We start from the raw sequence: 14,771 nt of genomic DNA, 5'->3' as shown, positions 1-14,771 counted from the left end.
GTGAGCAAAATGGTCTAAATATTGAGCTAGATTCTTGAAACTTGGTTCATAATGCACCGGTGTCCTGGATAGGAAACAGGTTTTTTTTACATATGTCTCACAAGACCTACGTAGTCATGACTGGGAGACAATGACGGTTCAGTACATGACTTTCGTTAAATCACAGCTGATCATTTTTGTGGCTTTTTTTTGAAAATTACTTTTATAGGCCAATTTTTCATAGTTTTTCCTTCAAAAATCACAATTTTCTCACATTTGCAGCTTAGTTAACTTAAATTTACACAAGATAAGTATAATAAATACAGCTGAACTAAAAAACTGTGTTATCATTAATAACAAAATCTTTAAGAATCTTGAATAATCTAAGATTTGTAGTCTAGAAATGAAATAAGAGTTATTTGAAGTAAATATTTGAATTGATGTCTACACAACTCTTGTAAATAACTTTTTAAAAAAATATTTCATGTCCCTGTTGCATGCCTCATGACAAATTATATTTTTAAAACAAGTTTTCTTGAAATATTAACAAGTTATCCTGCTCAATATTGGTTCCTGGCTGATTTGATGTCTCAACATCAAAACAATATCTGCTTGGAGTATAACATATATATCCACAACCACAGTTGCCATGTTTAAAGTTCTACATTACCATATATATCAGGCTACAATTGAATATACAACCAGTACTTGGTTCAAAAGAGCTTAGTAGAAGGTTAATATTTTTAACAAGTGGGATTATCACTTGTAAGTGTTTGACATGAACTTGGAATCCGTGTAAAGACCAGTCTAAAGCTGATCTTGATTGAGTCTCTGCCTTTTGTACACACTGCCTGTCTTTACTACTGATTAAATGTCATAGTGAGAACCATGGAAGGATTTACATAGGTGAACCTACAGAATGATTATAGATACATATTGGATTCTAAGCTGGATGAATAATTTGGAAGATAGTGTATTCAAGATAGTGTAAGAGCAGCTAACTGACAGGAAAGCACTTGGCTCATAGCTTGAAGAAAATAATAGTAGATTATTACTAGAGTGAATGTGAATGCTGGTTACATGATCATAACTGGATTTTATTCAAGTGTGATTTCCAATGGCGACTTTAAAATCCACTTTCAAAATAAACACAGACAAATTCTTTGTCCTAAGTAGATCAATACTACCCTTCCTAAAAGCTACCAGTAGTAAAGGGACCTAGGAAGGTGTTGAACAGGAAGACCAAAATGTAGGATTAGCAAAGCAAAAATAACAAGCAGTTTGTCTATCAAGTGGTGTTAAATTTGGAATCATAGACCCACCTGACTTTCAATCAGCAGAGTAGGCAGAAACCATGGTGAATTTCTGAGTAATAGAGAATGAGAGGATATGAGCTCTTAGCTGAAGTAACTAAGGCAACGGAGTCTTAAAGACCATGTAGCTAGATGCATGGCAGTCTTGGCTTTCATTCACAGTAGTTGGTTTATAGGAAACCAAAGGAAGTAAAAAGTAAGAATACTTGAAAGTTTATTCTGAATCTTGAGGTTATCCCTTTATATGGCAAAAGTCAAGCCACAAGTTCAATAGCAAACAAGTGCCATAAAGAAAGAGTCAAAAGTGTGTGAAATTGTTGATTAACAAACAAGGTCAGAATTCTTAACTGACTTCCATCAAGATTTATAGGCTGGGTGAAACATGTCAGCTGGCTAGAATAGAGGTCTGGCTATACCAGGGTGGAGAGAGGTACCCTATTTAATGGAAAGTATTATGAGGCATACTTGTTAAAGTTGAAGGACAGGGATGGTAACTTTAACGTCTTTAAACAAGAAGTTTAACATGTGGATTGATAGGAGATAATGTTTTAGTGAAAGAAATTTGAGGGCAATAACTTTATGTTGTGGAGTCAAATCATGTTAAAGCCAGGTGAAAGCCTATGGAGGCTAGAAGCAGTTCTGACGTGCAAATTTATTGTTGAACATTAATTCAAAATAATTAACTCTTACTCAATTTCTAGACTACACATCTTATTCCATTGATTCTGAAAGATCTTGTTATAGGCACAATCTTCAGTACAGCTGTTACTTATTATACTTTTCTTGCGTAAATTTAGGCTAACTAAGCAGCAAATGTGAGAAAATTGAGATTTTTTGGGGAAAAACTATGAAATTTTGGATAAAAAAGTAATTTTCAAAAAAATCCACAAAAATGATCAGCTGTGATTTAACGAAAGTCATGTACTGAACCGTCATTGTCTCCCGGTCATGACTACATAGGTCTTGTGAGACACCGGTGAATGCTAGTATTATTGTACTACATCTTAATGGCAAAAAATCAATTTTTTTTTATTTTTAGGTTAGGTTGGGAAAGAGAAACCCTGCGTAAATAGGGGTTTTAGACCCTTTTTGGTCTATTTTGATGTACAAACTTACCTATTAATTGTTTTTTTCTTGAATACACTGTGTTGTGTATTGCCCAACCCGTTTCAGAAAAATTTTGGCCCCCAGCCAAAATTTGGTTGATTTATGCAAAATATTGTTTCTGTTATGCAAAAATTGCGATGGTACAAGCACTACAAAGTTTTTAAAATCTGCAAAAAGACCTGTTTTTAAAGCTCTTGTACCATCTCAATTTTAAAGATTTTTACAAAATTTCAATTCTAGTGTGTCGATATAAACCTGAAATTTACCCAAAAGATGGGGGCCATCTAAATTATCCTATTATAAAAGTAGTAAGCGTTTTTTGTCTGTCCCGAAGGATCTCGCTAACCGCTGAATCGATATTGTTCTCCTTTACAGTGAAGCTTCTTGTAGGCCCTGGGAAGGTTTTAAACTATTTTTGGGGAGGGTGTCTTTACCCCCCTCCCCACCAAAAATATTTTTTTATTCTTTAGAAAATCAATATAGGATGAGGTCGACTTTTCCCCCTCCTGACTTAAGTGCCCCTAGAGGTTTCTAGGGGGCGTAGCTGCTAGTAACATATGAAGGACGAAGGTGTAGCAAGTAATCTTCTAAAGTCAAAATTGCCAAACTGCAAACATAAATAATAGGGTTGGGCCGGATTGGACGGATACGGATATCCGGCTGATTTATAATGCCAGATATCTGGTATTCAGGTATATATCGACACACTAGCAGTAATTTTTTTTGAAAATCTTTAAAATTGAGATGGTACACTTTTTAAAATCTGCAAAAAGACCTGTTTTTAAAGCTTGTGTTCCATTTCAATTTTAAAGATTTTTACAAAATTTCAATTCTAGTGTATCAATATAAACCTGAATACTTGATATCCGGCATATAAATCAGCCAGATATCTGTATCCGTCCAATTCAGCCCAACCCTATTATTTATGAATGCAATTTGGCAACAATTTCTTTGGAAGATTACTTGCTACACCTCAACCTTCATATGTTATAATTGAGGCAGCCCCCATTTTTTTGGTAAATTTTAGGTTTCTATCAACACACTAGAATTGAAATTTTGTAAAAATCTTTAAAATTGAGAAGGTACAAAAGCTTTATAAATAGGTCTTTTTGCAGATTTTAACAACTTTGCAGTGCTTGTACCATCACAATTTATGCATTACATAAAAAACATTATGCATAGGTAATTTTTTTTGCATAAATCAGTCATATTTTGGCTGGGGGCCAAAATGTTAAAAAAAGGGGGGGGGGGGAAATGTGGTGACTCGTCACACGACATACCAGCAATTTTATTTTGGGTGCTACTCCCTTAGTTTTAGAGATAATTGGATGAAATCTTTTGGGCTGGGTCACTAATTACCCCAACTATTGGTATCTTAAAAAAAACGGCGGCGGCACCGCCGCTTTCGCCGCCCGCCGCCGTTTTCCGCTGCAACCAAAAAAAAAATTTTTATTGCATTTCTCGCCGAATTAGGCAATTTGGAATCATTTAAGACCATGTTATTTTTTTCAAAAAATTTTCCCCTTTCAAATTCTCGTTTATCAAGGTATATCTTAAATTCAGTGCTACTCCTGTGCTTTTAAAGATATTGAAACAAAATCTTTTTGGGTAGGTCAGTAAAAAAATATTTGAATAAAAAATGGCGGCGGGACCGCCGCTCCCGCCGTCCGCCGCAGTTTTCCGCCGCTACAAAAAAAAAAAATTTTATTGCATTTCTCGCTGAATTAGGCAATTTGGAATCATTTGAGACCATGTTATTTTTTTCAAAAATTTTTCCCCTTACAAGCACCCCTGCCTTCGTCATTTTTTTCAAATTCTCGTTTATCAATGTATAATGTATATCTTAAATTCAGAGCTACTCCTGTGCTTTTAAAGATATTCAAACAAAATCTCTTTAGGTAGGTAAGTAAAAAATATTTGAATTAAGAAAACGGCGGCAGAACCGCCGCTGTTTTCTGCCGCCACAAAAAATTTTTTTTTTCATTTCTCGCCGAATTAGGCAATTTGGAATAATATGAGACCAAGTTATTTTTTTCAAAAATTTCCCCTTACAAGCAACCTTGCTCCCGCCATCCGCCGCCGCCGTTTTCCTCCACCGCCCCCCCCAAAAATTTGAAAAAATAACATGGTCTCATATGTTTCAAAATTGCCTAATTCGGCGAGAAATGCAATAAAAAAAAATTTTTTGGTGGCGGCGGAAAACGGCGGCGGACGGCGGGAGCGGCGGTGCTGCTGCCGTTTTTTTTTGTAAGATACCAAAACTTGGGGTCATTAGTGACACAATCAAAAAGATTTCATCCAATTATCTCTAAAACTAAGGGAGTAGCATACTGTATTTAAGATATACCTTCATAAACGAGAATTTGAAAAAAAGGGTTGCTTGTAGTGGGAAAAATTTTTGAAAAAAATAACATGGTCTCAAATGAATCCAAATGGCCTAATTCGGCGAGAAATGCAATAAATTTTGGTGGCAGCGGAAAACGGCGGCGGACGGCGGGAGCAGCATTTCCGCCGCCGTTTTCTTAACTAAAATATTTTTTACTTACCAACCTAAAAAGATTTTGTTTCAATATCTTCAAAATCACAGGAGAATTACTATATTTAAGATATACCTTGATAAACGAGAATTTGAAAAAAAGTCCCCCCGCAGGGTTGCTTGTAAGGGGAAAAATTTTTGAAAAAAATAACATGGTCTCAAATGATTCCAAATGGCCTAATTCGGCGAGAAATGCAATAAATTTTTTTTTTTGGTGGCGGCGGAAAACGGCGGCGGGCGCGGCGGTCCCGCCGCCGTTATTTTTAAAGATACCAAAAGTTGGGGTAAATAGTGACCCAGCCCAAAAGATTTCATCCAATTATCTCTAAAACTAAGGGAGTAGCACCCAAAATAATTAAATTGCTGGTATGTCGTGTGACGAGTCACCACATTTCCTCCCCCCCTTTTCTAAAACGGGACAGGGTTTTGTGTATGCATAATGAAAAATTATTTAAGATGATTCAGCAAGTCAGGAACCGACCCCAGCGGGCTAGGTGGGTGGCTCGCAGGAGTAAAGTGTTTTTTTTTCTAAAGTTTGTGTAGTCATATATCAAATAATTTTTTTTTGTGTTTTGGTCCTAAACTTGCTGAATCATATTAGATAATGTCCTTATGAATAGACATACTGTATGCAAGGAAAAAACTTAATTAAATAACAATATAAGTAAGTTTCTACATCAAATTAGTCCTAAAAATCCAATTTCCGCAGGGTTTTCTAACCTAACCTATAAATAAAAAACTTATAATTTTTTTTATTTAGATGTATTACCTATAGGACTATGCTTATGTTTCAAGAATCTAGCTAAATATTTAGACCATTTTGCTCACTGTTTTTTTTGTTCCCGAGGGTTTTCTATTTCGCGCAGTCTTTCTAACTATTTTTAAATATCAGACTTTACCTCGAAGGAGTTGTTTTAAGGATTTTTTTCAATATCATAGAAATTTAGGAGGCAAAATTTTATTTCTATTGATCCCAACCAATTTGTAAAAAAGGAATTTTTTTTGTGGGGGGGGGGGGGATCCCACTTACCAAGCAAATGGTTATAAACCTCCCCAGGACCTATGAGAAGCTACCCTGTTAAGGAGAACCCGATTGGTTCAGCGGTTAGCGAGGTAATTCGTTAAAAACAAACAGACAGACAGACAGACATTGTTCTACATTGTATTATAGACTAGCAGTTTCGCTCCTAGCCTCTAGGGTTATCCATAACGCTTTCTTTTCAATCTTTTAATCATTTTTTTTTTTGGGGGGGGGGGTGTCCCAACCCCCAAGAAAATAGCTTATAACCACCACAGGACAAGTAGGTATATTCCCTGAAGCGGTTACCAAGATCTTAAGCTTCAGACGGACAGACAGACATCGTTCTACATTGTATTATCTACTAGCGGCTTCGCCCCTAGCCTCTAGGGGCTTTGCCCAAGAGGTGATAAAAAAAAATTATTGCGAGAGACCATAAAGGACCATGGAAACTCCTTCAAAAAAAAAAAAAAACATCGACAGACATCGTTCTACTTTGTATTATAGATAATACAAAGTAGAACGATGTCTGTCCGTCTGAAGCTTAAGTTCTCGGTAACCACTGAACCGATCGGATTCTACTCTTCAGGGTATATACCTATTGGTCCTGCGGTGGTTTTAAGCTATTTTCTTGGGGGGTGGGACACCCCCAACCCCCCCCCCCCCCCAAAAAAAAACAACCCCCCCCCCCATTTTTTTTTTTTTTTTTTTTTTACAAATTTTACGAATTTCGCGAATTTAATCGCAATATGTTTTCCTGCTGGGTAGGTGCAAAAATTTGTGATCCGTTCTGCTGAGTAAGTAAAAGAAGATGTAATTATGCCTCTTGGGGCAAAGCCCCTAGAGGCTAGGGGCGAAGCCACTAGTCTATAATACAAAGTAGCTTGATGTCTGTCCGTCTGAAGCTCATGATATCCGTAACCGCTGAAACGATTGGGCTCTACTCTTCAGGGAATATACCTACTGGTCCTGTGATGGTTTTAAGCTATTTTCTTAGGGGTGGAACTCCCTCAACTCCCCAAAAACTAAAAAAACCACCCCCCGAAAATAAAGAAAGGGGTTTATTTCTGGTAGAATCCGTAAAGGTTATGTGTTATAAGTTTAAAACAGTAGAACTATAAAAATTTATGTTAACTTTTAAAAAAAAATTTTGTCTATAGTTCTTTTAATAAGAAATACAAGTATTTAGTGAATATTATCGATCTACAACTATTTTTAATCCTTAAAACACACACTTTTACGGATTCTACCAGAAACCTACCCCTCTCTTTATTTACATGTTTTGTAAAATCTCATTAACTGCTGAACAAATTGGGCTCTAATCTTCTGGGAATATACCTACTGGTCCTCCGATGGTTTTAAGCTATTTTCTTGGGGGGTGGGACACCCCCCCCCCACCCAAAAAAAATCCCCATTTCCAAATTTTAAATTTTTTTTTATTTTTGTAAACAAAAACCAGTAATTGGGTTGGAGGAACCCCACGGCACCATAGAGCGAAGCCCCCATGAACCACCATCCCCCCCCCCAAAAAAAAAAAAATTTACAAAAATAAATTATAGGGCTTTTTGTAATTTGGCATAGAATACCTAACTTTTTCTTTTAAAATATAATTCTAAAAAAATTCTTATTGGAGGGTTGACTTTCCAACCTCATAGGGCGAAGCCCCTAGAGGCTAGGGGCGAAGCCACTAGTAGATAAATACATCATTAATTCCCTCGGGTAAGAAATATTCATTCCTAAACCAAAAACTGGACAGGAATACCCCATTTACAACAAGATCAACTTTTTTTTTGTATATTCTCTTAAGATAACTTAGTAACAAAACATATTTTTATTAATCACATTTCTAAACGTCACTGACAAGTAGGGTTAATTACAATTTATATTATTCACAACTTTTTAGACACTTAAAATTTTTAGATCAACAAACTTCATGTTGTAAGTTTTTAAACTAGGTAAACATAAAAAAAATTAAATAGTGAATAAAATGCTCCAAAAAGAGCGTAATAAATGAATACCTAATATTTTAGAATCTGGATATTTTACTTTTATGGAGCATTTCGATTGGTAACTGCAAAAACAATGGAATTTAGTAAAATAATGATAGGGCATTAAAGAGTTAAGAGTAAACATAAGGATGACAACATTCATAAGTAGCTAAGCACAAAAATTCGTGGATGGGACTGACGGTCATTGTTGTTTTCTTCAAACGACGGGAAATTTAATTTTGATATCTTAACTGAACAAATTTTGAAAATCGATCAATAAACACCAAAGATATGGAGGAAAATGTAAAAAATATAAAAATAGCTAAAAACCTACAAAAAGGCAGTCTGACCGTCATTGTGGATTTCTTCAAATTACGGGAAATTTAATTTTAATATCTTTAACTGAAAAAATTTTGAAAATCGGACCATAAACACCAAAGATATGGGGGAAAATGTAAAAAATATAAAAATAGCCAAAAACCTGCAAATAGGCAGTCTGGCCGTCATTGTTGGTTCTCCAAACGACGGAAAATTTAATTTTGATATCTCTTACTGAAAATTTTTGAAAATCGGACCATAAACACCAAAGATATGAGGAAAAATGTGGAAAATATTAAAAAATATATAAATAGCCTAAAACCTGCTAAAAAGCCGTCCGACCGTCATTGATGTTTTATAGTTAATTGTGCTCCTTAATGATGATGATAATGTTGTCAAAAAATTTCAGCATTTTATCTTTTATAGGAGCTTAGTATATCCCATTTCTCCCATAGCGTTACGGACGGACTGACGGACAAAGTGTATTATAGAGTAGCTTTGCTACTAAAAAGTGTTTTGATTGGGTACAAAGGGAAACAAATTGGACAAAACAGTGCAGATGTTTGGAGTCCCAGCACTTCTAACCCGACTTTACATTTCAAATGCTGCCTCTTATCCTCTTATAGGTTCAAAATATTTTTAAATGAAATATCATAATATAAGATATCATACAGACCACTTGTATAACAAAGGCTTTTACAAATTTACAACAACGATGCTATGTTTGTATAAAAAAGGCGTTATTTGTAATATTAGTTCACTGAAAATTTTGAAAATAGAATCTTTACCTACTCTAAAGCCTTTTAAATAAAGAGAATTTTGCTGTAACCTTAACAAAACTGTTATATATTCAACAAACTAATATTATTTCTTCAAATATAGCACAGAAGAATATTTGAGTTAGGTTTAGCTAAGTTCAAAACCCGCCCCAGCTCGAATAGCGTAGGATAACTTCTTTTTCAGCACATCTTCTGTCTGAAAATATTAGACAAAAATTAAATATGCATACCTATGTCTACTAGTCTAGCAATTTATTAAAAATGTAATGAAAAAAAATTATTTTTCATAAAAACAGTTAAATTTTAAACTAAAAAAAAATATAATAAGACTACCTTTCGTGACATACAAACCTAGTGTCCTAGATAGATTAGGCTTTTTTAAGTGATTATAAAATGATAAAAATTTTAAAAATTGAAAAAAAATCCTAAGAATACCAGAACCCACCTCTTGCTAGTTCAAATAAACATCCCTAAGGCACTCTAAATAATTGTGGTATGGAAATAATGGTTATGGGAGGACAAAACAACAAACTTTTATGAGACCGCCATTTTAGATGTCCCAAATGACTAGAAGGCATTACAAAATTTTGAATTGATGAAAGAAGTAAAAACATGAAATACAAAATATTTAAAACTTAAAAAAAATATTGCGCTTTTCTAAAAGACGGCCAAATTAACATATGAATTTATTGCCAGTGAATTTCTTTATATGCAAAAAGTAAATCTGCAAGACACAAAATTTTCACCTTAAAATCGGGCAGTTTTAGAAGATTCATGCAAGTTGAGGCCGTGGGGAGACGATCTGGTTCACTTCCTGCATTTTGGATACAAAAAGGTGGATCTAGGTCTCTAAAACCAAGAAGAGGAGGCCTGGAACAGCTGGTCACGAACTTTAGTAAGGACTTTTTGTCTTCCTCTGTAAATGCCCTGACTACCTGCCAAAATGCAAGGATAGTTGGATGGTCAGGCCCGAATCCTCCAGCATAGTTTGTGTTGGTCTTCAAATCTTCAATGTTGATTTCATGTTCGGCACCAGAAATAAGGGTGGCTAGCTCGCGGTAGCTGAACATCCGCAGCCAATCAAGCCCAACAACATCATAGATACCTTTCCTAAATTCAATAAATATTAACTAGGTAATATATAACACTGGCAACATATTTTCTTTCAAGCTCATTCAATGTTTATCCCAATTAAAAAATTTCGTATTAAAAAAAAGTTAGGTATCTATTTTTAGAAAGAAATGAGTAACCTGAAAGCCAAACACTGTTCTTTTATTTGAATATTGAGTTTATATCCGGCCACTCTGTAGATATATTCAATTCTGTTCTGTGCTGTAACTGGAATCTTGTCACCTTCAGGTTTTAGCAACTCAACTCTAGTCTTACCAAATTCTTCCACGTTCACAGTAAAGTCAAGACCTAGATCTGTCACATCTCCATCGTAAGACTAATAAGAAAAGTTAATTTCATTTGAATTGAGTAACTTTTTATGGTGCATTATAAATTTGATTACTCGCCATAAGATATAGTGCATAGTACCTACTTAGATTACGAATCACTTTGTCTTTAATTGCGTTTTTATTTTATTATATCTAGGGGCTTTTTGTGTATGTTATAATCTTTGTTTACTAGAGTTTTCGTTTCCTTTTTAATAAGGTAAAATTACTGAAAAGTGTCAGATAACCCGTGCCCCTCAAACTCCCCCCCCCCCTCCCCTACAATGGTTTTCCGTCTTATTTTATAAGTGGAAATAGAAAGAAAAACATGTGTTTTTGTTTATTGGTATGCTTAATAAGCTCTAAAAATTGGAAAGGATTTTAATGAATATAATAGATTTGTAATCTGCATAAAATTTTAAGGAATTTTTTATAAAATTTGTTTTTTGTATAATTCTTTATTTAAAAGCGCAAATACAAATTAAGTTAAATAATTTTGACATCTGTGATTGGTGGATTGAAAACTATCTGCGCCCTGATTGGAGAAGCTTAAGTGACGTACATCATTCAACCAATTAGAGCGCAGGTAGTTTCCAATCCACCTGTCCTATTGGTCAAAATTTATAAACTTAAATTGGATTTGCGCTTTTAAATCATGAATTACCTATATAAAAAACGAATTTTATAAAAAAAATCCTTAAAATTTTATGCAGATTTCAAATCTATTATATTCATTAAAATTCTTTCCAATTTTTATAGCTTAATGCTTAACCTAACGATATTTATAACCTTTAATTTTTTATTTGTGTGTGAATTATCAAATTCTTTTCAGGAGAAAGAGTAGCTACACAGCAAATTTAATGGTATTGCGACATAAACAAATCATAAATTCAAAATTTACCTTAAGGTACATTAAATTCTTGTATAACTCTGGATCTAAGGAATCCAGGTAATCCATTCCAATATCCAGATTATCCGAGCTTTCAACTAACAATTTATTTAAGAAGAAACCAGCTAAAGGAAGCTCAACCAATAAATTCTCGTACAAAGCTTTACCAATAACTCTCCCAATAAAGTAATAATGTGCCGATGCGTTGTTGTGAATTTGGTAAACACTAGGATTGGGGTAGAGCTGGTGGTCACGTGTAAGAACAAAAAATCCTCGATTTGGGTCAAAAGCCGTCTTAATTAGCTGACTCAAAAATTCTCTAAATAAACCGCCACCATCTATACCAGCTTCATCTAGGCCAGCCGCATTTATCAGCTGTACACGCATTTTCAGCTTTATGTTTGGTTCGTTTTCTGGTGAAAGCTTCTCAAATGCATCCTCATATATGTAATCTCGTCTAACAACTATATTTATAGATGGGCCCTGCATAAAGTTAACCCTGTCTCCCTGATATTCTTGCTTGTCCTTGTGAATAAGATTTTGGAAGAGTAAAACTCTTTGATTGAAAGATATGAGAAAAGGAACTCGTCTTAGTACTGTTGCCAGTTTGGCCTCTTTTGTCGTTAACGGAGGTCCAGATTCTTCCAGATCATCTCTGGTCAGAACGCGAAGACCTCTGAAAGGCATGTGAGAAGCAAGTCTGGGACCTCGAAAAGTTATATCGTGAGATCTGTCTTGTGGTAGACTAATGCGGGGGCTGATCCAGTGACCTTCTGGGCAGAACTGGTGACGTGTATCACGTATATATAACTGTTTTAAAAGACTGTATACCTTTCTGAATATATGCTCCCATACGTGAACGTCAAGTCCTTCAGCATCATGGACAGCAATGGGAGTATCACGAACAGAGTTAACAGCATGCTTGTAGTTTTCATTAACAGTTGGTCTTGACTCTGGAAAACCAAGATCGATTAGACCGAGCGTAAGATCACGTAAAGTTAACGACATTTTTACCATTTCTGGCAGTTTGAATGGCATCCACCGACCTTTAGCCTCTGTTGTTCCAAAGAAATCATGATCATCGATAGCACGCAAAAGATATTGAAAAGAGGAACAAAATACAGTGAGTAAAGGTGCAATTTCGTCGCGTTCTTGGGTAGATATTTGCAGCCCTCTAGACACTATTGAAATAAGTGGGGTTGGACTTCCAAACAGTGATGGCTGGGACGTTGAGCAAATTAACTGCCATAGGGTGCGTAATAGTTGACCTCTCATTGAAAGAGTCTTAAGCAAGGCATATTGCAATATTCCTTCTTTGAGTAGCAAGATTAACTGATGGCAAATCTTGCATAAATTACGCATGTTCTGTATATTCAGGTTATCAATACGAGGCTTTTCAATCTGAGAATGGACGGAGGCGTCTGTTTTTACACCAACACCAAAAGCGGACGAACTTCCACCACCAAAGATTGATGACTGTCCAAATGACATTGTTGAATTAGTTTCAAAATCCGTTCTTGTATTACTTGGATTCTCTTCATCTTTGACAATTTGTAACATGCAATCAATAAATTCTTGTGAGTTTAGAAACTTGATACACTCATCAACAAGTTGATGACCTTCATGATCAACTTCCATAGTTTCAAATTCATCATCCTCATCTTCGTCATGATTCATACTTACTTTATGAACTATGCTCGACCTGTCAAAACAAATACATAAAAATTAAAACTAAAATTGCATAATGTTGATAGATCCGCTAAGGTCTGAGAGTCTTCATCTAGAAAAATTGTTACCTGCTTTCAGTAAAAAAAAAGTTAAGACAAAGAATGGACATGACAAGCTAAACTTTTTAAGACATACAGGCATACATCCTATTGATTTAACAGATGCTTCAGTCTGGAGTGATCTACCACTAACATCAACTGGCTTGATTCAGAATCAGGGATAACTCCTCCAACCCCCCTCTCCCCCACCGTTTAACTACCAAAATGTTTACCTAGTGTAAATCCCCCCTCAATTTATTTAATAAAAACTTTATGAATTTTACCTGACAAGTGAACTAACAACACTGAGGAAGGCAGCCTCTTGGTTTCTATCCATGGAGCTTAGTTTACCTCTACTCATGTAAAGAATAGAATAAAGCAGAGCGGGAGTGGCGGGAACGCCTAGTCCATCTTGCCCTGAATCGAGAGTCAGCACAAGATTTGAAAACTGGAATTCCTTGCATGAACTCAAGCACGGAAGAATAAACAGTTTTATCTAAATATTGGAAATTATTATTGAAGAATTAACTAAAACTAATTAAATTTGTCTAAAAGTTCGACAGAACTTTATAATTGGAAAGACAATTTTTTCGACGATAAGGTTAACTCACATTACACAACATAATTTGGAATTAATTACCTGTTCAGTCAAGTCATCACAAAATATTTCTTTAAGCATTGAGAGATAAATGGTCTTCTTTAGCTTTGTATCCTAAGTTTAAAATCTATTAATATCTTTTTGTAAGAACAAAACACTTTTGAGAAATCTATTTTTACCAAAATTATCTTACCTTGGATCGACTTGCAACAGATATTGAATTAAAAATCATTTGTAATATTTCTTGAGAGAGTGGCGTAGGAGCACGTATACATTCCTCAATAACAGGCGGCACCCGACTATTTATGATTCGTCTGATATACCCAAAGTATCCACGAGGCACAAGATAACTATAAACTTTATTCAAGACAATAGGATCCACACTTCCTGTAGCACAGTATACCTCAAAGAAGCGAAGACAGGGTGCAATACTTACACCCTCCTTATCTTCAGCAATAAACTGTATACAGAAGAGAGAAAGTTTACATGCTATTGTTACCCAAGACGTAGTGATATTTTCCTGATTAATAAGCAAGGATAGTATTTGAGCACGTTCACGAACCATGGCCTGACACACCCATGACACACTTTTAACATCACAACTGAACACTATCAGTCTACAAATTTTTTGTAACAATAATGTGTCTTTAGTATTAGTCTCATATTGTTTCTTAAGTAATGGTACTTGGTTATCACGTATATGTCTGTATATTCTACGCCTTACAATGAAACCTCGTATCAAAGCTTGAATTTTTATTGCACTATGAATTTCTTGTCTTTTAGCCTGAAAAAAAAAATTGTAAAATATTTTTTTTTCTTAGGAGTTTCATAAATTCCTCTAAGATAATGAATTAAAATAAAGTTCAAAATCCAAGTATTTGAGTTTTTTTAAACCGAGTATTACTTTTACCTCTCTGTTAGCCCTTTCTTGATGAGCTCGCTCTAATAATTCTTTCTTAGTTTCATACTTAGTCGCTCCTCTTATACTAACAACTGGCTTGGTTCTATATTGTCCTTCGAAGTGGCCTTTACCAAACATTATGA

At 35.0% G+C, this 14,771-nt stretch overlaps 1 protein-coding gene across 1 annotated transcript; it reads right to left on the bottom strand.

Annotated features, from left to right (window-relative positions):
* Nucleotides 1–8,895: 8,895 nt before the first annotated feature.
* Nucleotides 8,896–14,771, bottom strand: LOC145318053 (ubiquitin-protein ligase E3C). The gene is made up of 8 exons (XM_080159367.1): nucleotides 14,638–14,771; nucleotides 13,921–14,511; nucleotides 13,770–13,841; nucleotides 13,414–13,625; nucleotides 11,376–13,065; nucleotides 10,289–10,485; nucleotides 9,785–10,148; nucleotides 8,896–9,234 (listed from the first exon to the last, which is right to left on the bottom strand). The coding sequence occupies exons 1-8, from the start codon at nucleotides 14,764–14,766 to the stop codon at nucleotides 9,166–9,168; spliced, it is 3,324 nt and encodes a 1,107-aa protein (XP_080015493.1). The 5' UTR covers nucleotides 14,767–14,771; the 3' UTR covers nucleotides 8,896–9,165.

The sequence above is a fragment of the Acartia tonsa genome, chromosome 4 (assembly GCF_053477335.1).
Source record: "Acartia tonsa isolate MP-2025a chromosome 4, ASM5347733v1, whole genome shotgun sequence".
Classification (NCBI taxonomy): domain Eukaryota; kingdom Metazoa; phylum Arthropoda; class Copepoda; order Calanoida; family Acartiidae; genus Acartia; species Acartia tonsa.
This window is presented reverse-complemented; position numbering and strand designations above follow the sequence as displayed.